Source organism: Chrysochloris asiatica, unplaced genomic scaffold (genome assembly GCF_000296735.1).
Source record: "Chrysochloris asiatica unplaced genomic scaffold, ChrAsi1.0 scaffold00047, whole genome shotgun sequence".
NCBI lineage: Eukaryota > Metazoa > Chordata > Mammalia > Afrosoricida > Chrysochloridae > Chrysochloris > Chrysochloris asiatica.
In genome coordinates, this window is record NW_006408565.1 from 704,950 (window position 1) to 730,170 (window position 25,221).

General features: G+C 44.9%; 1 protein-coding gene across 1 annotated transcript in view; it reads left to right on the forward strand.

The window, feature by feature from the left end:
* CSMD2 (CUB and Sushi multiple domains 2) overlaps positions 1-25,221 on the forward strand; it is a 933,956-nt gene that overhangs the window by 556,222 nt on the left and 352,513 nt on the right. Inside the window, 1 exon segment of the mRNA XM_006862126.1 lies at positions 12,159-12,341. Coding sequence (XP_006862188.1) covers positions 12,159-12,341 — 183 coding nt within the window.

Sequence of the window (25,221 nt, forward strand, 5' to 3'; positions counted from 1 at the left end):
ATTCTGCTAGGCTCCGCTTTACTTTCTTCTTCCCTGCTCAGGCATCAGAGAATTGAGCTTAGATGTAAGGCCCTCTGCTTATGACAACAAGGAACGGACTTAAGTCAAGCCCTGTGCGAAAGGTTAATACCCTCTGAACGTTTACTCAGGAGAAAGGGACACTTAGGGGAGACTTGAGAGCTGTGTCCAAATATTTGAAGTGCTGTCATATGGAGAGAGGAATTAGATTTGTTTGGTGTAATTCCAGTTGACAAGAAAGGGACATGACATTTGCTGAGAACCTACTCTGTGCAGAAGCTTTATGGTCCTTATTTTGGGATTTTCAGACAATGACATCCAAAGACCTGGGGTATCCCCAGAGACCACCAAGGGTGCAGGGTAGGAATTGCCTAGCCAGGAGAGCTCAGACCCCACCTCCAGTCCTTCACCTTTCTTCTCTTTTGTTCCTTCTTAGCCTTCTTTCAAGGAGTCCTGGTGTGGCGCTGTGGGTTAATGCTCTGGACTGCAAAGTCGGTTTGAACCACAAGGTTGGCAGTTCAAGCTCACCAGTCGCTCCTCAGAAACCCTATACAGGGTCGCTATGAGTCGGAACTGACTCAACTGCATTTAACAAAACAAAGCAAAAAAAAAGCCTTCTTTCAAGAGGGAGATCATAGCTAAACATAAATTTGAAAAACATCACTTCATCTTATTCAATTCTCCCATACAATGACTGCTATATAAATTGAGTTTGGTTAAGTAGCCTGCCCATGGCCACCCATATTTCTCTGTCTCCATTAAAAAAAAGCAAAGAAACTACTACATTGTCAACCTTGTCATTGTCCTTAGGATAAAGTTCAAAGTCATTTATGCAGTATCCATGCTCACAATTCCAAGTCCATATCTGGCTTCTATGGATCCATTCATGGCAGAAATGACATGTTCCTGATCTCTCCCACAGTGCCAGAAGAAGGACTCAGAAGAGCTTTCAGATTGTCATCATAATGACTTTTGACATTGGCATAAGCAAGCTCCCATCTTTGGCCTCTCTCAGTTCCCTGTCAGCCATTTTACCACCTCTCGACTCCCAGGTGCTAAGAGTGCACACACTCTTGCTTTAGGGTCCCACCAACCCAATTTATAATCGGGTTTTGCCATTGACTGACTATGTTATCTTCAGCCAGTCCCTTCTCTTCTCTGAGCCTGTTTGCCTGTCAGAGAAGAACCAAATAATACCCACTACCATCTGGTGTGGCGCTGTGGGTTAATGCGCCTGACTGCAAAGCCTTGCAGTTTGAACTGCAGGGTCAGCAGTTCAAGCTCACCAGCTGCTCCTCGGAAATCCTATACAGGGTTGCTATGGGTTGGAACCAACTCAACGGCACTTAACAACAACAACAACCATCAAATCAATTCCAACTCCTCATGATCCTATACAGGGTTTTTGAGACTGTGAATCTTTATGAGTTGCTGTGGATCAGAACGAACTCTATAACACTTAACAACAACAACAGCAACAAATCTTTATGGGAGCAGACAGCCTCATATTTCTCTGGTGGAGTGGTTGGTGGGTTTAAATTGTACTTAGGAGCCACCAGGGATCCTTTGTGTGACAAGATGGATAGTCAGTATTTTTGTCACCAGAGGATCAGTATAGTGAAGCTCATAGCATGTTGTTGTTATATGCTATTGAGTCGGTTCCAACCCAGAGCGACCCTATATGGAGTTTTCAAGGAGCGGCTGGTGAACTTGAACCACTGACCTTGTAGTTCAAACAGCTTTGCAGTCTGGTGCATTAACCCACAGTGCCACACCAGGACTCCCAGTATAGGGCCAGGCATTTAGTAAATGCTCAGTTAAAAGCTTGTCCCCTTGCCCTACTATCCCAGTGCTACAGCTGTTGCCCAAAGCTTCAGAATGACCTCTGCCTCCATCTCAGCCCTCCTTGTAACCCCACTCCTGGGGAACCCCATAGGATAGATGGCTCGGCTCCAGAATGGGAAGGTTGCTGGGATGCAGATGTTTCACAGGATGGCATGAGGCATTTGAAGGCCGAGGCCTCCTGGGTGTATCACTTCTGCCCTTTCCCCAGGCATATATGACCCCACCCTCACCAATGCACCCTCTGACCCAAGTCAGATAGAGGGCAGTTTCACTGGCACTGCAGTGTCAAAACACCCACCAACCCCATTACCACCACCATGACTCCCATGGGTGGGAGGCAAACTATTTCCCAGACATTCCTCCAGTTCTGCTTGGCAAAATTCCAATGCTGATGATATGTGAGGCATGGCACTTAGTATTTATCAATATTTGAGCCCTCAGAGTCTGGAAACTCAGCCCCACTCCCTGGGGGCGGCCAGCTGTGGGAAATGCTTTCACAGTTGCAACTGCTTTTCTTCCCAGTAGAACAAGAAATATTTAAGGAACAGGCAATTAGCACTTACCAGAAACATTATAAAATTACACACAACTTGCTAACAAGTTTTAGCATCAATCTGGGAGTCTTCCTGCTTCCTGACTCTAGACCTGGAATCTGGCAGCCTAATGCCAAGGCTGGGAGGGTGACCCAAGGAAGGAGGGAGCCACATCCCTGAGTCTGGATCTGGAGGAGAAGGAAGGTAGAGATTATACACAAAGATATCTGTCCAACAGTCCAGCGGGCTCGTGTTACAAATGAAGTCATCTCTATTCAACACACATTTTCTGTTCAGTACATGAAAGCAACAAGCTTTCCCTGCAAGACAACCTCTGACTCCTAATTTGCTATCTTTCTTCACTATAAGAGAGGAATTACTGAGATATGGGGAAGTTGGAAGGAGGGCCAGCTAATCTTGCTTTAGAATATCAAGGAAAGCTTCCTGGAAGAGGTGGCATCTGTAACTGAAGTTTGCTTGAAAGATGAAAAGCCATTTTTCAGACTTCCCGGAGAGGGAGACAACAGATTTACTTAGAGAGCAGATAACGTGGATAGAATTGAGGCTAGAAGCACCAATTTTTTCTTTCTTGGGGGAGAAAAATTGTAGGGAGATGAAGTAGGAAGAAGATGGCCAAGACTAGGCCTCTGCAGGCAATGCCTACTTCCCCTTCTTTAGATCATCACTATGGTGGTGGGCACTGGTGTGCTTCCTGCAGAGATGGGGTACTGGCAGGACTCTGGGTGACGGAGAGAATTTTGAAGCAAGGTCAAGGGCAGCATCATTAACTCCCTCACTTTGGATAGCTTTCCTCCTAATAGAAAATCAAGTATAACATGTAGCCCGTTTTAGCCCCAAGTCTCTGTCTTCAGAACTCCTCTAATTCTTCTTGTTTGGTCCCCATAAACTGGGAGGTTGGCACTTTCCAGCTTCGGTTGGGATAACAGCAGGCATGTTCCTACAGCACTCGTTATATTTCCATGACCTCATTCACACTTTCCCAGGCACAGGGAGCCAGAGTTCAGAGGGATCCAGGCAGCATCTGCCTCCTCTGAGAAACACCTAGTAGGAGCCACACTCTTCCCAAGACCCCTGGGTTTGAGGGTGGTGAGTCACAGAGGATGCTGCAGCATTAAAATTTGCCAGTAAACACATGGGCTTATGTAAATGGCAAGTTCTAGTTTGGGGCTAATGTATACGAACAGCTTGGAGACAACCTAAATGTTCCACCTGTCCAAACTCACCTCTATTTCCAACCTCCTTCAGCCCATGACATACACATACCAGTGTTGTGAAGGAGGGAGACAGCAATGTCATCTACATCTACCCACAGTTCCATTCCATTCATGGAAATCATGTGCAGAGAGATGCACAAATGCCCAGGATGCACATATAGACTTGCTGTCTCTTGCCTCCTGTGTCCTTCCCATTATTAGAAGTAGAAAAGTGGAGTGGGTGTGAGATCTCAGCAAGTCCAGGGTGCTGTCCTAATGCACCAAAATCTTCAGGCCACTCACCAGGTGTTGGGGGTAAAACACTTAATATGCACATGAACAGGTCTGAATGTAGGGCCCACTCTCTTTGTCTAATGCAGGAGTTCAGCTAATAGTTATTACATGGAAACTGTACCAAATGCCGTGTCACTTACTATGCATAAGGTACTGTGCTTGGTCCTGGAGATGCAAAGAAAAGGGGTGGGATCCCTGGCTTTGGGAGTTGAAAGCCTACATCAGAGCATAACTGACTTATTCCTTAGCCAGCCCCTGCATGGTCTCCCTCAGACCATCTCTATGGTCCATCTCCCTTCACCATTACTTTCTACCACATTGAACTAGTTTCCAGTCATTATGCTCTCTGCCTCAAGTTCTCCTTGCCTGCTTCTTTCCTTCCATCGTTGCCTCCATCCTGCCATCGTCATTCCTCAACCATTTACTCAATGCCTATTCTGTGCCTTGTATTCTTCTAGAAACCAGGGTCCTAGAAATTTGAGAAAACCACCATCTTGGTCCCTAAGAACCTTACTATTTCATAGGGAGAAACACATACCAAGATTGCCGCACCACTGGTAGAAGAGAGAAATGCCCTTTAGAACTTTGAAGGCAGCTTAAGAGCTCCTCAGTCTACCTGGGTGACTCAGAGAAAGAGTCCCAATCGGGCAGCACTGGAATCTACACTGGGAAGATGATTGAGTCTGCCCAAGAGAGAAGTGGGAGGTGTTCATTTTAGAAAGAGGACACCCGCTACCTAGCTAGAGTCATGTGAGACTTGGCTGGGCTCAGCCAACAGCAGTGACAATAATAACAATGAGAAAACACCTACTAGTTACTGATTACCTACCATGTGCCAGCCAGTTGTTGTGTTTGAATACATTCATTTAATCCTCAAAGCAACCCTGAGAGATTATTATTACCTTTTCTATTTTGTTGGTGTTGTGTGCCATCAAGTCAGTTCTGACTCATAATGACCCCGTATAGGATTTCTGAGATCAACTGATGGCTGTGAACTGGCCATCTTGCAGTGACCGGTCCTGTGCTTACCCTAAAGTGCCACACTAGGGCAGATGAGGAAACCAAGGTACAGAGATGTGCCCAGGGTCTATTACTTAGTGTCAGAGCCAGGGTTTAAATGCACGACTTTCTGACATCAGAGCTCTTACTCATTACCATTCTACTATTCGGACTCGCTGTGAGTCAGCCAGCTTTGTCGGATATAAAGCTCAAGGAAGTGATGGTCAGAGATGAGGCTAGGCTAAGCTGTGGGGGTCAGTACGGATCCCACCACATCAAGGAGTTAAGGTTTTGAACTGTGGATTATGGGAAGCCATTGAAGCATGAACAAGCAGGAGGCACCAATGTTCAGGTTTTGTATTTGAACCACCTTAGGCTGCTTTGTTGAGTACAGAAGGAAGGGAAGAGGCGGGGAAACCACCCTGGATGCTCTTGCAATCACCCAAGTGAGGAATTGCAGGGACTGAGCTAAGGCTGTGGGAGAAGGGATAGAGGTGTTCTGGAGGACGAGCCAGCAAATGGTGGTGAGTGAGAGCTGAGTCCTAAGTTTCTGGCTTTCCTGATCTTCCAACCAGAGGGAAGAACTCCTCCCTCTAAGTCCCCACAGGTCATGTGGTCTGGTTTACCCACCTCCCCTGCTCTCATCATTTACCTTACAATTATGTCTACACCTGATGTTGAATTCTCCAAGAGCAGAGGCCATGGTCAGTCCATTCTTTGTCTTTATAGCTCAGCATGGCATGTGACACAGTTCCCATATAATAAATATGAGCTGAATGTATGCATTAGACATAGAGAGTGGTCTATACATTCCAGGCAAAGTGCTAAACTCTGGCATTACCATGGTCCACATTATGTAATCCATCCTTGTCACTCTGGTGAGAAACTAGAAAGCGGACCCAGCAGCCAGCTGGGAGTAAGGGTGTTCCTGATCTCAACCAGGCGGTAAGTTTTGTGAGCGTAGAGGTTTTTCCCTGTCCTTCCCAGAGCTCTACTCCAGTGTCTAGACCAGCAATCAGTAACATATTTCTTGAGTAAACAGATATGCTGTTAAAAAGGGTGATCCCTGCTATGAAGGGAAAGTGTTAGAAAAGATGAGGGAAAATATAAGATGCATGGTCAGGGAAACTGTCTTTGAGGAGGTGACATTCTAAGCTAACATCTGTAATGTGAGGAGTTTTGCAATGAAGTGTGGAAAGGAGAGGGAATTACAGCTCAGGCTGAGGGGAAAATCGATAAAAGGAGCCAACAAATGAAGCCCCATCTATTTGGAGAGGCAGGAAATTGCAACCCAAGCTTGGCCTCCTGCCTTCCTCAACATGGTGTTTTCTCTGTTACGGCACATCAAAGAGCCCGTGAATTTATAAGGACACATGATGTGGTTCCTCCGTAGAGATGTTGTCATAAGAGAGGATTCCAATTTGGTATTAGAAATTGAAAAACCTGGGGAGAAGACAGTGAGGTTGATCACAGGTGATAGGGATAGAACAGCCGAGAAAGCAAAAAGTAAATACGCGCAGCAGCGCTCAGTCATGATGGAATCAGGTACGTCTTGGAAGCTCATGTTTCCTAGCTTGCTTTTAGTAGGAAAGAGAAAGGACACTCATAAAATGGAATTATATTAGCCTTGATAATAGGATATCACATGCATGGTTTGCTCCATGTCAAAATGTGGTTTATCTATCTGGAATCTAAAACTCTGATCTCTATCATGGTCAGCACCTGACTAAGAGGCCCAAGGTCAAGTGCCTCTGTAGCTGGATGATAAAGCACAAAGAATTCTCTACAGGAAAGCAGGGGGACCCAGTCCTTTTTCTCCAAGTAGGTGGGGTGGGGTGGCCCAGACCAGGACAAGGAATATCCTGAGGACAGAAGCCAGCCACCTGCCTCCTTCCCCATTGTCCTATTCTTTCTTCACAGCCCCCCACCCAATCCTGGAGTCCTGCAAGGTCAATTTAAACAATAAGGTCGGTGGTTAAGGCTCACCAGCCACTCCTCGGAAACCATCTACAGGGTCTCTTTGAGTCAGAGCTAACTCGATGGCACTTAACAACAACCCACAATCCTACTTCTTTGGTCAACAAATTTCCCTATGTCTTGTACCTCTTAACTAAATGTTCCCTTAAACCTGACTTCCCTTTGAGGTCACCTTGAGGTATTCCTTTCTCCACAAGGGCCTGACATCACACTGGAAAGGTGGGGCCATGTCCCCACTCCCCAGTGCCATTCTACCTATGCGTGGACTCCATCTCCTTTGAGCTTATACCACCTCCAGCTCTTTCTACCCTTCTTCACCAGGAAGTCTCGTCATCTCTTTGCCAAGTCTTATTATCATCTTGGAGTCCAGGTGTGGTGCTGTGGGTTACTGTGCTGGACTGCAAAATCAGTTTGAACTATAAGCTCACCAGACACTCCTCAGAAACTTTAAACAAGGTTGTTATGGGTTGGAACTGACTTGAAGGCATACACCACCAACAACAACATTATCATCATGCTTCTCTGTTCCTTGATCTTCGTAGTTGTTTTCAGTCCATTCTGCTGTGACTAGCAGACCTTGTTGTTCGGCTCCCCTGAAATCTCAGCTTCACATGTTCTGCTCTGAGACCTCTTGTTCCTGAAGCTCTCTCTCACCGTTAGTCCCTATGCTCCTGTTCACCACCCTATCCTTGACCTCCTATCACCTCCTGCTGTTTTTACTTCTCTCTCCAGCCTAAGCAATATATTGTTGTGAAGTGCTCTCAAGACATTCCGACCCATAGCGATACTGTATAGGGTTTCTAAGGAGCGACTGGTGAGCTTGAACCACCGACCTTGTAGTTCAGACAGCTTTACAGTCGGGCGCATTAACCACAGCACCACACCAGGACGCAACTTAGATAACAATAAAATCATCTTTTCTACTCCTTGGAGTTCCTGTGGTTATTGTTATTGTTAAGTGCCTTCAAGTCATTCTTACTCTTAGGAACCCTGTGACCCTACATAGGTTTCTGAGGAGCAGATGATGGGTTTGAACCACTGACCTTGTGGTTAGCAGTCCAATGCTTACCCTGTCGTGCCACAATGGTGATGCAAGTGTTGGATGTCATCAGATGCTAACGGAAAGGTTAAAGGTTCAAGTCTACCCAGAGGAGCCTCAGAAGAAGGACATGGTGAGCTCCTTACTAAAATTCAGTCATTGACAACCTATGGAGCACAGCGCTGTTCTGACACACACGGGATAGCCCTTAGTTGGAGATGACTGAACAACAACTCGTTTGTTCATTTTTTTGTTTTTTCCAACTCCTTGCTTTATTTTCTTTTCATTTCTCCTCCAAGCCCAAGCCTATTCCTTAGTGGTATTGAGGACTGCTAGAGCGAATCACACAGTCCTACTCAGTGACATGCTTATAAATGAGTAATCACCACATCAGTAAGCCCAGAGCTGCATGCCCAGATCCATCTAGCCATTTCTTCTTGTCAAGGTGGACTATTTCATATATTCATGTCAACATCAAATCATGACCTCCTTTCCACTTACAAAATAGAGCCTACATGATTACAGGATGTCCATCAACTTTCTGCCATCTGACCTGAACATTTGTCATTACCACAGTGTCCCTCATCACTCCTGTCTCGAAGAAAAAAGAGTCCTCCTGCTCTCATGGCCAAGCTTCCAGAGTGCCTTCTCAGGGCCTCACACCATCATTCCCTATTTCTCCTTTGTATTTTCAGTCAGCCATTCAGGCTCTCTCTTTGCTCTTCCCTAGAATTTCAGTGTGGTCTAGTTTCTCCCATCTTCAGAACACTTTTAAAATCTTCTCTCAGGTGAACTACCACCTGATTACTCTCTAGTCCTTCATGCCAATAAGTGCTTTGTTTGAAAACAAGCCATCTACTCTTCCTGTTTCATCTTCTTCATCTCCCATTGGGCATTAACTCCATCATTACACTCAATCTACTCCTGCCAGCATCTCCAATGACCTAGTTTTCAGTCCTAGCTAAACCTTCCTGCATTTGATGCTTTTGGTCTCCTCCTTGAAACCCATTCTTCTCTTAGGCTCTGTGACCCTATTCTCCCCAGGATTTTAATGTATCATCCTGATACACTGGTGTTCCCTACTCTTCTGTCCTGGACTGGCATCTGTTCTCACTCCCCTTGGGTGGTCTCATTCTTCTCATGGCTTCTTTAACTAGCAGATGTATCCCCAAATCTGCATTTCTAGAACTTTCCCTGGCTTTATAGCCACTGTGTCCTAGATATTTCCACCTGAAGGTCCCAAAGGCACCTCAAATCTCTACTGATGACCCTCCATCCAGACCTGCTTCTCCTCCTCCATTCTTTTCTCAGTGAAAACATATCCAGTGGTCAGGCCAAACCCTTCTGTCATTGTAGATTTTACTTCAAATTTTGGTAGATGCTTTATTGTAGATTTTTTTTTTGGCATCGATTCTTATTTTCTAAAACAAATATTGCTCTTATGTACTATTGGCTTGATTACTGAGGTTTTTGGTGCTCTTTTAAGTTTAGTGTCAAGATAGTACCTCAATCTCCTGGCTCTCAAGTTTGAGGTGGATGTTTCCATAGTACAAATTACCTTGTGTAGTAAATTCCTGTTTCCTGTATGTTGATTAGATGTCCACTCCTTGAGAGCAGAGACCAAATTTCAGATCCCAGGGTTCTAGCACATGGATTGGCCCACAGTAGGTGCTCATTGAGTGTTTGGTTGCATTGCTGAAGGAAGGAACACTTGCTTACAAAGTGGAGAGACTTGGGTAGATCCCACCCCCCACATAATGATACTTGTTCTCTTCAGCTGATCATAGCATTAGACAAGTCACTGTGAGCAGAGATGCAGATGGCTGTGTACCCCACATGATGAGGCGTCACTGTTAATCAACAATGAACCTATTACCAAAACTACTCCATCACATAGAGATCCCTTGTGTTTCAGAGTAGAACTGTGTTCCATAAGGTTATTAATGGCTGATTTTTTAGAAGTACATTACCAGGACTTTCTTCCAAAGCACTTCTGGGTGGACTCAGACTGCCAACTTTTTAATTAACAGCTGACCTTGTTTACCATTTGCATGACCCAGGGACTCCCTGAGTCCTCGCTGAGGGTGTTGGTGTGCCATCCAGTCAGATCTGACTCATAGTGACCTTGTACAGGGTTTCCGAGGCTATACATCTTTATAGGAGCGTGAAGCCTTATTTTTCTCCTGTGGAGTGGCTCGTGGATTTGAACTGCTAACTTTTCCATTACCAGCTGAATGTGTAACTCACTGCACTACCAAGGCTCACTGTTGTTATTGTTGTTAAGTGCTGTCGAGTTGGTTCTGACTCATAGCAACCCTGTATAGGGTTTCCAAGGAGCGGCTGATGAGTTTGAACTGCCGACCAGTGCTTTATCCCACAGCGCCACACCAGGACTCCAGAACCTTAAAACTGGTCCTTCCCCTAGCAACAGGATCCAGCTCTGACTTCAGGTGTTGGTTTGATTTTAACCATGCTTCTGAATGGCTCGCATCCCTGAAGGTGCTAATCTTTGCCAGGACCTCACATCTAGAGTATTAGATGTGGGTGCCCTGGAAGCAGGAGGACCCTGCTGCTTGATTCCCAGGTCAACTTGTCACCAGGGGCCCTTTTCCTTTCCTTTGAGTGCCCTGAAACTCTGGAGCCTGGATCAAGGAGCCCATCTTCCCAGGAATATGTGGTCCTGGAAATGAATGGTCTTAGTGTATCTCTACCTCATCCATCTAGGAGCATGAGAGAAGGCTGCTCAATTTGAAGAGGCTTCTGATGTGTTTTCTGTAGCTCTGTGTGTTGTGTTGGGGTGGGGGTGGAGGGAGTCCAAGGAGGTGTGTGTGATGAGAGGTTGGAAAACTGACCTCCACTTGAGATTCTAAGATGCTTATTGACTTTAGTCACACAGACCTCCTCCTCCCTCTGCCCCTCTACACTGGAGAACCCTAGAAGTTTGATCTTGATGACAACTACACACAATCCCAGTCATAGAATGCCTTGTCTTGCCAGCTCTCAGCATGGAACTCCAAACCAGACTGGAGATCCTGGTTTTGCAGATAACCAATGCAACAAGCAAGAGCCCATGCAAGGAAGTGCCGGTGACTGGCACGGACAACCCTGCTTTCCCAGAAGTCCAACAGACAGGACATTTGCATTTGCAGACCCATCTCTGTTAATTGCTCACTCACATCCCATTATAGTGTCTACAGAAAAGTAGGGTCCCTTTTGTCCCAAACAAACACCTTCCCTGATGACTCCATCCCCCCTCGCTCCCACAACACAAGACTCTCACAAGCATCACCTTACCTTCTGCTACTTCATTTTGTGTAGCCTAACTTTCCTATTAGACTCCCACCTCCTTAGAAACTCAGCTCCGACTCCTCCTCCACACACTTCTTCCTTCTCTTCCCATCTTCCTCTCTCTCTTCTGCCTTCTTCTTCCTCCCATCATCTCTCACAGGACTATGAACAGGCCTGGTGGACCTCAGTCATCTCTTGCTGGCTGATCCATTAGAGGTCAAGGTGGGTACTGCTCCTGAGATTCTGGAAGAATCTTCAAGAATTTGGCCCAGCAGGCTTCTCTCCTGAAGAATCCCGATAAGACGCCCCTTGAGGCAACCAGCAGTTCATGTTCCCCAAGTCCAATCTCCCACAGTTCACTTGGAACCCACTCCAAGTCTGATTTACAACTGTCAAATCAAATGAACTTTAAAAACACAATTAATGAGTTATTTGTTTCACCCGTTCCTGGCTCAAATTGAATTATCCAATATCTTCATGAAAATAGTTCCATATCAGAACACAGTGAGTCTGATTCTCTCACTCAATCTCTGGTTGGGGGAAAGGCCAGCAGCAAAGATCAGCTGCCTTCTCATCTCCTGCCATTGCTCAGGAATGGACAATGTTTAAGGTCTAGCGTGCAGAGCCACGTTCAGTAAGGAAGTCTCCAAACTTTGGGATGTGTTAACTCCTGCAATAGGCACCTCACTTTCCCTGAGTGAAAATATCCAAGTACCTAGAGCATTTCTGTAGACACAGAGGATCAGACCTGGAGAGCTGGGAGACCCCAGGATGCTGTGTTTAAACAGGACATTGCAGGGCTTCCCATGAACCTAATGAAGCTAATTCACTGTCCTGCCTTTGTCACTCTGGAACATGGACTCATGTTAGAGGTGGACCACAGGTCATGTGGACCTCCAGCTCCGAGAGAGATACCAAGTCATCTTTTGTCTCTGTTTTCTTGTCTTTCAGAAATCGAACAGGGCAGTTGCGGTGACCCTGGTATTCCCGCGTATGGCCGGAGAGAAGGCTCCCGGTTCCGCCACGGTGACACACTCAAGTTTGAATGCCAGCCTGCCTTTGAGCTAGTGGGGCAGAAGGCAATCACGTGCCAAAAGAATAACCAGTGGTCTGCTAAGAAACCAGGCTGTGTGTGTAAGTGAGCGGGAAGGTGCCCACAGAGAGGCAGGGGGTCCACTTCCCAGCCAGTCTAAGGCCCCCATCCTTGAGAACCCTATAGGGTTCTAACCACAGCTTCATTTGGGTTGGCTTCTTTTATTCCTTGGGACAATGCTAGTTGGACTCTCATACCTGGCGGTGGTGATGTATACTAGAGCACCGAGAGTGATGGGTCTTAGTACTCAGGGGCCTTCTTCAGTGATGTCTTACCCTCCCTGGTGATCCCTGAGAGGAAGGTAGAGACCATGTGGGCTTGGTGTACTGGACTCAGACCCAGAGAGCTTCTCCTCATCCTTGACTGCTGATGACACCATCCAATCCATCCGAGTGTGTAAGATTGTAGACTCTGTACCAGCATCTGGTTACTATGAAAAACCATAGTGAGATTCCTAAAATCGCTTTCTCTTGGATGGGACTCTTAAGAAGCAATGGAGAATCTGGCTAGCTTCGCATTGCTGATCTTTTGGGGAAGGGATAGGTGTAATTGATATCTGAAGTCTTGGTTCACAGTGAGATTGACAAGGGTGAGTAGAATAGAATGTGTGTAGCAAAGGGAGGGCCAGGCATGGCCATCATTGGAAATTGAAGGTTTGAGCTTCTCTGGGAAGTGTCTTCTTATTCGCCCAACGCTCACCACTTCACCTTCTTCATCTCTTTCCATCTGCTTCTCTCAGGGGCAGCCTAACCCTCTAACCCTTCACTCTCATTGGTGGGCTTCTCTGGGCTTCTGAGTTGTGTACCCTAGAGGCCTCAGGGCCAGGATAGGGACTGTCCTGGGAAACTATAATGGGCATCAGTAATAACTAAGTCTTAGGTGTATGAATTGGTGAGTTGGGTCATACCACAGTGATTATACAACAACAACAAAAATGACTTTGTTTGGTCTGACAATGCATTTTGGAAGACTTGTGAGTTTATGTATGTAAAAATGCTTGTAGAGGTTCAAAGGTCAAACTGTTCTTACATACCCAGTTAACAAATAACCCTTACCAAAAAGAACAAAATCACATGAGGTGGTGAATTTCTGCTCAGTGCTGTGGTTAGATTATGGAATCCTGTAATGTTAGCCTTGGAGCCCCCCCGGGGGGGCCCAGGGAGCCAGGACAGGTGGGGAGCATTAGCAGGGAGCAGCTCAGGGCATGCAGCAACAGAGGGGCTGGGGGTTGTCGAGACTAAGCTCGAGTGAGTCACGAGTGAGTCAAAGGAGTTGAGCTGGACAAGGGGAAGGTTGGAGGCTGGGTGGCATTAGTAGGTCAAGGCACAAACTGTAGGAGTTACTCTCTGAAATCCATCCAGACAGAACAAGGCAGAGAGAACTGGAGCAGGTCCAGGTCCCTGGGGCAAAGAGCTGGTGAAAACGATGTGGGAAGCCGAAGCAGCCAGTAACTTTCTGTCTTGTTAGCTGCCATCCCATACGGCTCTGACTCATGGAGACACACCATGGACAACAGGATCTGATTGTTGTGATCCATAGAGTTTTCAATGACTGACTTTTTGGAAGTAGATTGGTAGGACTTTCTTCCTAGTTTGGAAACTCTACTAAAACCTGTTCAACATTTAGCAACACGCAAGCTTCAAATGACAGATAGAGGATGGCTGCGTATGATGTATATTGGTCAGGGTCTCCCACGTGGAAGGTGAGACTTCTACCTGGTGTCGTTCTGTAGGATAAATCTGGATTGCTCACTGAAAGGTTGGCAATTCAAACCCACCAGCCTCTCTCAAAAAGACAAGGTCACTATGACTCAGAACTGCCTCGACGACGACACACAACAATAACAACAACATACCATTAGGTCTAGGATCAAGTTACTTGTCACTCAAGCCAAGAGTGCTGGGGGAAAGCCTTGGAATTAGGGGTGATGGGTAGCGCTTGAGTCCTACAGGAATTTTACTTGCCATCTTGATTCTTAGGAGTTTGACAACATCTTTTGAGAGTCTACACTAAGGGCAGAAGGCCTGGAAGTGCTTCTCAGTAGGCTCCCGGTTTCCAGGAGCAAGGCTGGCAGTCACAAGGAGCTGGCACTGATGGCAAACAGCTAAGTAGGAGAAGGAACAGAGCAGCCCCAGCAAGTATAGGTCGATGGGTGCTCAGTGTGACAGAACACAAGGAAGCGGAGCCTGAGTCTGAAGAGGAGAACTGTAACTTAAGCACTCTAGGGCGTTGTCATAGCATCTCTTCTTCTTGGTGATCAGGGGATGTAGTCAGTCAGGTGTGTCTGGACCTTTGGTGGTACCACCATAACTTGAGTCTTGGGGATGCTGTTTTCAAGGGAGAAGTGAGAGAGCCAACTGGCCCAGGCCTTGGTTCCACATAGAAAGGTTGATGTGCAGTTTTTGGAAGGCAAGGGGCTACCATCTGCCAGCTCTCTACTGGCTGTCCAGCCTATAAGTCGATGCTTCCTGAAGTCCTAGGCTTTGTCCTCAGGGAACTCACAGCCTAACAGATATTGATAAGGAAGACCTAGTATGCTTACTGAACTCTGGATTTGGATTCTGTAACCCTGATTTTTCATCTTAGTTCAGCTACATGACTGTGATCAGGGCATCTGCTGTCTCTGGACTTCAGGTTACTGAGCTACCCAATAGGGTAGCACTCTATTTTGACCCCCAAACTTTTATGCCTCTGTGCTCATATTTAGCAAAACGTAACTAGGACATGAACAAACAAACAAACTTAATTACTGCTGACTCAACTTTGACTCATGGTAACCCATGTGTGTCAGAGTACAACTGTGCTCCCATGGCAGATTTTCCAACACTAGACCAACAGAATTTTCTTCCAAGGTACCTCTTGGTAGGCTGGAACCCCCACCCGACCCCTCTCTCCAACTTTTCAGTTAGCAGCTGAGTGTGTGAACAGTTTGTACACCCAGCAACTCCGTGGCATGAATATTCCTCCATATCACCCACGAATGCTTGGAAAGCACTTCCTGAAGCAAATCATTACAGAGCAGGTCATACTTCAACTTGGAGATACACAACTCTGGTGTACTTTTTTGATTCTAGATCTAATATGTCTTGATAGGTGATCAGTAGAAACAATTCAACAGATGTTAAATCCTATGGTGTTGTGGTGGTTACGTGCTGTTGAGTTGGTTCTGACTCATAGAGACCCAGTTTCGGGTTTCCAAGGCATTAAAAAAAAAAAAAAAATCTTGGTGGAAACAGAAAGCCTTCTCTTTCTCCTGTGTAGTCTATGGTGATTAGGGTGTGCCTTTGAGTCAGTTCTGACTCATAGCAACCCTGTATAGGTTTTTTGAGGTGGTAAATCTTTACTGGAGCAGAAAGCTTCATCTTATTCCCACAGAGCAGCTGGTAGATTCGAACTACTGACTTTGCAGTTCTGCAGCCAAATGTATAACCCACTATGCTGACAGGGCTCCTTTGTAAAGTTTACGGTGATGTTGGTTGTGTGCTGTGGAGTCATTTCAGACTCATAACCACCGTGTGTGGGGTATCTGAGGCTGTAAATCTTTGCAGGACCAGAAAGCCTCATCTTTCTCCCATCAGAGAAGGTGGTGTATTTGAACTGTTGACCTTATGGTTTGCAACCCAGTTTGTAACCCACTTGCTACCAGGACTCCTTAAAAATACAGAAACTAGTCTCTCTTTATGAAGTGGTCATAAACGTACATGCTGAGGTACCTGTAGCAAAAGGCAGTGTGAAGTGGCTGTTGTTGGCTGCCGTCGAGTTGATTCTGAGTCAGCAATCCTGTGTAAGGTTTCTGAGGCTGTATATCTTTGCAGGAGCAGAAAGCCTCATGTTTCTCACAAGGAGCGACTGGTGGGCTCAAACCACAGATCTTATGGTTCACAGTCCAGTGCTTATTATATGGAGCCACCATGCTCCCAGCTTAACAGCCCTAAATTGTGGTTGTTGTTGTTAAGTGCCGTCGAGTTGATTCCGACCCATAGCGACCCTGTACAGGGTTTCCGAGCCTGTAAATCTTTACGGGAGCAGAGAGCCTCATTTTTCTCCCATGGAGCGGATGGTAGTTTCGAACAGCTGACCTTAAGGTTCACAGCGCAATTCGTAACCACTATGCTACCAGAGCTCCTAAATTGTGGCTAGGCATTGTTGTTGTTGGTAAGGACTGTTGAGTCAGTTCTGACTCCTGGTGAGCTTCTGTATAACAGAGTGAAAGTTGCCCTGTCCTGGGCTGCCTTCACAGTCATTTGCTACATTTGAACCCATTGTTGTAACTACTATATCTATTCACTCCACAGATCAGTCACAATAAATATGAATACAATATTTAGCAAACAAAAAAAAAATGATTCTTTCCTTCTTCGAGTAGATGAGGGCCGTTGGGAAATTATTTTGATGGCTCAAATCTCTTGGTACAATTGTCCAAAGAAGAGCAGAGCAGTGCATTCTTCTTTCTTGAAACATTTTCTTGCAAACAGCCTCCTTGCCAAGGAACTGTCCTTCCAAAGCTACACAAACACAGTCTTCCCTTCACGTCCCACAGCGTTGTCTGGAGCAAGCAGAGACTTCAGCATCATTTCATTGGCTTTTGAGCTGCTCTCAACAGAGGTAGATAACTCAACAGATGATCCTTTCTCATTTAGCTTTTCAAGAAGGTGCTGCTTCTCAGGATGAAAGCATTTTGAAAGAAAAGGTGGAACTGGTTTCTTTCTTCCCTCTTATTCTCTCAGTTGATTCATATCTCCGGGGACCACTGCTCAAAAGCAGTTGGAAGTATTGCCATATTCCGTCCATTGAACAATTTCATCGAGTGTCTTACCATGTGCCAGACACGATGCGTTTGATTCAGAGCTAGCTATTCGCTCTCAGCCTGTGAAATGCGTTCCACCTGGCTTTCCTGGTGACAAGGAAACCTTAGGCAGGTTGCATGTATTCTTCACTTTCTCAGAATCTCTGCCTGTTTTACTCCCTTCTTTGCCAAAGAATAGGGAGCTTTTCCCATACAACCATGTCCAGTTTTCCTTCCCAAGAGATGCAATGGGAAAGAAGATACAAATAGCTCTAATGAAGGTTTGCACTATATTTGATGCTTTGTTGACAGGCACGCAGAAGGGTTCGCACTTCATAAAGAAGCCAGGAAACCAATTATCAGTCCATTAGCAGCCACTTTCAAAAGAAGTTTCAAAACAACCTTCACCAGAGAGATGCCAAGACTGCACAAATACCACAAATACGCCCTTTCCTTCGCCATTTTATAAAGCACCAGGGGAATGTGTGAACCCTAATTGCTCAACTCTTAATGTATATGGCATATGTGTGAAATGTGAAGGCAGGGCCTACTGGGATCTATGCAGTATAAGTTCCAAATCCACAGAATCTTGAGAGACCCAGGGAGAGAAAATTGGGTGCCCAGAGAAAATGTCTCAGAGGATGCAGGGCTTGAGCTGGGCCTTGAAGATCTGGAATTACAGCAAAGTGTTTCACATAGGGACACTAAGGAAAATGATCCTCTTCTAGTAGCCGCTTCCCACCCCTTTTGATTCTGCGCAAGCATGTGTGTGCACATGCGCACGCGTACACACACACACACACACACACACATACGCTTCAGGACACAGGGTCATTAGGAAGCTGGTCTCTCAAGCACCATTACTCTAGGTCAGGGTTTCACAATATCAGCACTATGGGCATTTTGGACCAGATAATTCTTTGTTGTGTGAGACTGTCTTGTGCCTTGTAGGATGTTTAGCAGCATCCCTGACCTCTACTCAGAAGATTCCAGTTGCAACCAGAGGAGAGACTGTGCCATGCAAAAATGCCTCCAGACATTGTCAAGTGTCCCGTAGGGACCAAAATCACACCAGGTTGAGAAGCATTATATAGGATAACCTGAAAAAAAAAAAAAAAAGACAAAACCCCGTTGCTACCAAGTCAGTTACTACTCATAGTGACCCTGAGTAGAACTGTTCTGTAGGATTTCCAAGGCTGTATTCTTTATGGGGAGGAGTCCTGGTGTGGTGCTGTGGGATAAAGCACTGGACTGTAAAGTTGGTTTGAACCACAAGATCGGCAGTTCTAACTCACCAGCCGCTCCTTGGAAACCCTATACAGTGTCACTATGAGTCAGAACTGACTTGATGCCACTTAGCAACAACATTCCTTACGAAAGTACACGGTGGAGCACCTAGTGACTTCCATCCGCCCACCTTGCATTTAGCATCTGAACACTTAATCACTACATCACCAGGGCTCCTTCCCTGCAATCCCTAGTTTTGTGATGACAGTCTTCAGAATTATGATAGAGAGAAAACATGGGCTAGGAAACAATGCCAATATTTATTCAAACTTTTCTCTCATTAGATAAAGATGAATCTTCCTCAGAAACGTTCTGGGAATTAACCTTTATCCCCCTCACTATACAGATAAAAACAAAATTCAATGAGAGTAGGTAACTAGCTTGAAAGTTATAAAACTATTAAATGATGGGCTAGGATTTAATTGACAAAGCATCAGGTCCCTTTTCCAAGTCCTGCTCTGGCTTCTTTGCACCCAATTGCTAGAATTTAAAGAGTTCATCTGCAGCAGCAAGCAGGAAGAATTCATAGAGCTAAACTACTAGGCCAGAGTATAGAAACAAAATGGCTGACTACGTTATACCCAGAAGTGGCAAGTGTTGAGAGGAGGGAAACAAATTCATGGATGAGTCATACTTGATCCACACTACAACTCTACAGTATTGGAAGTCTTTTCCTAGTCTTTACTCTTTTTCATTCCCTCCTTTTATCCATCCATCTTTTACTTGTTTAGGGTTCCTACTTTTGTAAAGTGCCATGGAGTCAATTCCGACTCATGGCGATCCTGTTTAGGGTTTTTGATGCTGTACGTCTTTGTGGGGGTGGAAAGCCTCATCTTTCTCCCATGGAGCAGCTGGTGTATTCAAACTGCCGATCTTGTGGTTAACAGTTTGGCATTTATCCTACAAAGCCACAGCATGTACTCCATACAAAAGGAGCCCACTGGGTGTAGGGCTGCAAACCTCAAGTCCAGCAGTGGGTACTCTGGACAAAGTCAGATGTATAAGGAGGTATGAGTGGACACAAAATTCTCAGCTGGAGACTCGGGTTCATCCTACCGGGATTGAAGGCAGTAAACTCTTAATGTCCTGACCAACATAGGGTGATAGAACTATTTTGAGACGTGTCTGGAGTTCAATGCCAATACTCAGCATACACCTTTTGTGTTTCCTAGCATTTGAAAAGTTTTAAACAAACAAAATACACTTAATCTCATGACTTTAAACTAAAACTTAATTCAACTTTGGTCATTCTACACTGATTCTTAAGGAGCCCGGGTGGCGCAACTATTAAGCACTCAGGGGCTAACTGAAAAGTTGATGGTTCGAATTCACCCAACAACTCCAGATTGTTGTTGTTGTTAAGTGCCGTCGAGTCGGTTCTGACACATAGTGGGCCCTGTATAGGGTTTCTGAGAAGCAACTGGTGAGCTTGAGGCGCCGACCTTTCATTTCAAACTGACTTTGCAGTCTAGCGCATTAACCCACAGCACCACACCAGGATGTCTTGTAAAAATTACAGCCTAGGAAACCTTATAGGGAAGTTGTTACATGGGGACTTTATGAATCAAAATTGGCTTCACACCTAACAGCAACAACATAATTGATTCTCATTCATGAGTATACATATTTGATGTGATTTTAATCAAAATGAATAGACCATTTTACACTGTTTTAAAGTTTGCATTATGTTGTCTGTCTAAACTTGTTGCTTTGTATATATTTCATAGTTATGACACATTTACAGAATATTCTGTCTTGTGAGTGGACCATCACTTACAAATCCAATTATGTTGAATTTTTTTTTTTTATATGAGACCATAGTGCATCTCATGCACATGGCTTTTTCCCTTCTGTTGATACATTCCCTTCGTATAAATTTCCAGGTGCAAGGCAATTGAGCTAGGCTCTGAGCATTTTTATAACTCTTGATGAATATTAATATATTGTTCCCCCAAATGCTGTATGGTTCATAATGCCAATAGCAAAAGCTTTAAGATTAAGATTCATAAAATACAGAACTTTTCCATCCAGAAGTTTGTCACATCTCTCTTTGCTCACCTATTTTCATTTCTATCATATAGGTCACAGACATCACTTACAACTTTTATTAGCCTCACTAAAGGAGCTCTCGTAATGTAGTGTTTACGAATTGGGCTGCCATCCTCAGGGTCAGTAGTTCGAAACTACCTGCTGTTCCATGGGAGGAAGATAAGGCTTTCTGCTCCTGTAAAGATTTACAGCCTTGGAAACCTTGTACAGGGTCGCTATGAGTCGGAACTGACTCCACGGTACATAACAACAACAATACTCCTCTGGATTCCTGGTGTGGCGCTGTGGGTTAATGCGTCAGACTGCAAAGTCATTTGAACTGCAGGGTCGGTGGTTCAAGCTCACCAGCTTTTCCTTGGAAACCCTATACAGGGTTGTTATGGGTCGGAATCGACTTGACAGCACTTAACAACAATGCTCCTCATTATGTGGCCTTTTAAAAATTGCTAATATGTCAGGTATGTTGTTGTTGTTAGATGCTATTGAGTCAGTTCTGACCATACTGACCCTGTATAGAGTTTCTGAGGAGCAGCTGGTAAGTTTGAACTGTTAACCTGTGATTAGCAGTCCAGTGGTGATCCTTTAGTACCACACCACTTTGTCTGTATCCATAAAGCACACTCTGTCTGCTGTCTACTGCAAAGTGCTAGATATTAAGGTGGTGGCGGTGGTGGTTTCAGCTGCTGTGGAGTTGGTCCCTGACTCATTACCACCTCATGCACAGTGGAGCAAAGTACTGCCTGGTCCCGTACCATCCCCATGGTCAATTGCAGATCTGACTGTTATGACCCAGAGCATTTTCATTGGCTGGTTTTCAGAAGTAGATGGCCAGCCTTTTCTTCCCCATCCATATTAGTCTGCAAATTCTATTGAAATCTGTTACACATCGTAGTAACATCCAAGCCTTCACTGGCAGACCGGTGTTGAGAGAGCAAGAAGCTCATTGGCCATGAATTAGAACAGAGATTTCTCCCACTGACCATCAATGGCCTCACAGAATGTGATGTTTTGAATCTGGAGATGGAATGGGTCATTGTCCTTGACCTCAACAAGTTCTCTCTAATGTGGAGAGAGAATGATGATGTAAATGACAATGGTGGTGGTGGTGGTGGTGTGTCATGGAGTCCGTTCTGACTCACAGCGACCCTGCATAGGGTTTCTCAGGAACAGAAAGCCTCATCTTCCTCCCGCTGAATGGCTGGTAGTTTCGAACTGCTGACCTTGGTAGCTTGAGATTTAAAATTTAGTTCTTCAATTGGAAAGCATCGGTGATACCCATACATTTAGGATCTGCTCCATCACAGTTCATTCTTTTATTCCTCACATATTTCTTGAGCACCTACCATGTGGCAGTTACCCTAGTAGGGGTTGAACAGGAGACCAATAGTCCCTCTTATGAACTTGACATCTTCTTGTTAGAATCACTGGACATGAGAACTAAAAGAACAAAGTTGGGGCCCTACTGGAAAAGGAGACATCTGCATGGCAGTAGTGTAGTGGTGTCTGCCCCACTAAGTCCATGCGAGGAGGAAAGGCTGAAAGAGAAGCCATAGGCTTTCGGCCGCTGTAACAAAGGGTTCTTCAGCGGATGCACTTACATGCATGTATATGCACACTGCTAGCGTGGGCACTTGACTTTGCGGTGGTTTCTAACAGGGTTGGCTGTTGCCAAATGAACATGAGAAAAAGAAAGATGGGGTTCATGGGAGTGGACTGCTGTGTGCCACTGGCCAGAAGCACATCTCTGCTGTAGACAAGCTGTTATACTTGGTCAATGGGGTGGCAGCATTTCCGTGCCAGCACACTGGATAAACTTTCTTGTAGCCAGGTTGGGCCCAGTTCTGTGTAGCAGTGATGGGGAGCATTTGTTATGTGCATTCCTGGCCCAGTGACTCTGGGTACCGACATGTGGTACCTGAACCTGTTTCTGTGGAGTGGATTCCGCCTCATGGTGACCCCATGTGTTGCAGACTACAGTTGAACTCTCTAGGGTTTTCTCGGGAGGCCTGATGTGCTGCGGTAGGGTAAGCATTTGATCGCAAGATCAGTTTGAGCCACAGGGTCGGCAGTTCAAACTTACCAGCCGCTCTTCAGAAACCCTATACAGGATCACTATGAGTTGGAACTCACTTGACAGCATTTAATAACAATAATCTTTATGGAAATAGAGCTCCAGGACTTTTTTTGTAACACCACTGGTTGGGTTCAAATCACCAACCTTTAGGTTAGTGGCACATCGAAAAAGCAAACTTGTAGCAATTCTGTGTGTAGAGCGGTAGGACTGCTCTATAGATTTCTTTTGTTTAGTTTTTTGCAACAATCTTAACAGCTGCTGATCATTAAGGCTTTCCTTCACAGCACTGATGGGTCAGTTCAAACTACCAAACTTTTGGAAAGTAATTTGGTACAAAAGTCTGTACCATCCAGGGACCTATGTGGCTGCTGTTATGGTTACTTGTGGTGACTCTATACAGGGTTTCTGAGGAGCAGCTGGTGGGTTTGAACTGCTGACCTTGTGATTAGCAGTTCAGTGCTTACCCTACAGAACCACACCAGGAGGGTGTTTGTATTTTCCTTTTTGATTTTGTGGTACTTGATTACCAGATAGTTCCCAATCTTTTATTTTCCTTTTGTGGTTTAGCCAAGAACAGTTGTTTTACATTTTTACATATTAAAAAAAACTCTCAATATTTGCAATTTCTTTTCAAAGCTGACAGTTATCATTATGCCACAGATTTGAGAAACAGTGTTCTATTTTTGGTTATTTGTCAGTAATTTGATTTTTTAAATGTAATTCGTTAATCCATCTGGAGTTTATTTAGACAAGTGTAGGATATTGTCCAAACTATTAGGCAGTTTCCCCCCACAATTTATTAAGCAATTCATTTCCCTTTGAACTTGAGGGAAATGAATTGTTTCATCACGTGCTGAATCCTCAGATGTAGTTAAATCTATTTCTTCCGTCCCCATTTTGCTCTGCAGCTCTGTTTCTATCTTGTACCGGTATTGAATAATTTTAATTGTTGTTTTATAATATGTTCTAATATCTGACAGGGCTGGAAACTACTCCTTCCTCACTTAATTAGTTTCTCTTTCAGAACATTCATTGTTATTCTCATCTGTTTGTTGTTCAAGACTAATTTTAGAATCATTTTGTCAGAATTAAAAAAAAAAAAAAACTTTGGGGATTTTGCATGTGTGCTCCTGTTAAACTGTAAATTAACTGGAGGAAAATAGGCATTTTCATAATACACAGCCTTCCCAGCCAGAACCATAGCATCTTTTTCTTTTTGCTCATCTACTTTCATTTTTCTAAATATAACTAACAGCTACGTGGTTTTCTTCTTCTAGGTCACATCTTTCTCTTGTTGCCTTTATCTTCAAATAGACAAGTACCTTTTGTCATTTCCCCTCGCACTTCGACCTTAACGCCCCATGCACAGGTAAATCGGGTCCATGTCTCCCCTTTTCTCTGTGGCTGAAATCTGGTATGCCCTGTAAACACATGTTCCCAGATTTCTCAGGAAAAGTGCAATTTCAAGCATCCTATTTTTTATGGCCCAGAAAATATGAAAGCATGGGACTCAGTGGAGGGGATAATACTCCTGGCAGTTGCTTATGGTCAGGAGCGGTGGTGGTGGCTGTGTGCCGTGGAGTTGGTTCCAACTCATAGCCACCCTGTACAGGGTTTCCAAGGCTGTAAATCTTGATGGGAGCAGAATGCCTCATCTTTCTCCCACAGAACGGCTGGTAGTTTTGAACTGCTGACCTTGCAGTTCACAGCCCGATTTGTAACCACTATGCTACCAGAGCAGGGGCTATGAATAGGGAAGTATGAGATTCCTCTGTGATAGGGCATTCTCCTTATTCCTCTTGGAATGTCCTGTTGAATTTCAGGTGGCCCCAGGAAGAGAAAGGAAGGAAACCTGGGAATTGCTTTAGTCCTAATTGATAGTTGTTTTTGTTAGGTGCCCTTGAGTTCTTGTGCACAACAGAAGGAAACACTGCCTTGTCCTGCACCAACTTGACTGTCACTGTGCTACACTTGAGCTCATTGCTTCTGCCACTCTGCTAATCCATCTCATTGGGGAGCTTCCTCTTTTTCTCTCTGCTTTACCAAACATGATGTCCTTCTCCAGGGACTGGTCCTTCTTGATAATATGCCCGAAGTCCTGGTGTGGTTTTGTAGGATAAGCACTGGACCTCTAACCATAGGTTAGTAGTTCAAACCACCAGCTATTCCCAGGACACCCTATGTAGGGTACCTATGAGTTGGAACTGACTCCAGGTACTTAACAACAACACAAAGGATCAAGTCTCAACATTCTGGCTTCTAAGAAGCATTCTGGCTATACTTCTTCCAAGACAGATTTGTTTGTTCTTCTGGCAGTCCCTGGTACTTACAATATTCTTTTCCAGCACTGTAACTCAAATGCATCAATTTTTCTATGGTTTCCCTTAGTCACTGTCCAACTTTCACATGCATATGAGGCTACTTAAAATACCATGGCATGGGTCAGGCACACCTTAGTCCTAGAACTGACGTCTCTGCTCTTGAACACTTTAAAGGGATCTTGGGCAACAGATTTGCCTAATGTAATACGTCCTTTGATTTCTTGACTGCTGCTTCCATTAATGTTGATGATTGATCCAAGCAAAATGAAGTACTGACAAATCCAATCTTTTCTCCATTTATCTTGCTACTATTTATTTGTCAAGAAACCAAACGATGTATTACATTAGGCAAATCTGCTGCACAAGACCTTTTTAAAGTGTTGACAAGCAAAGATGTCAGCTTG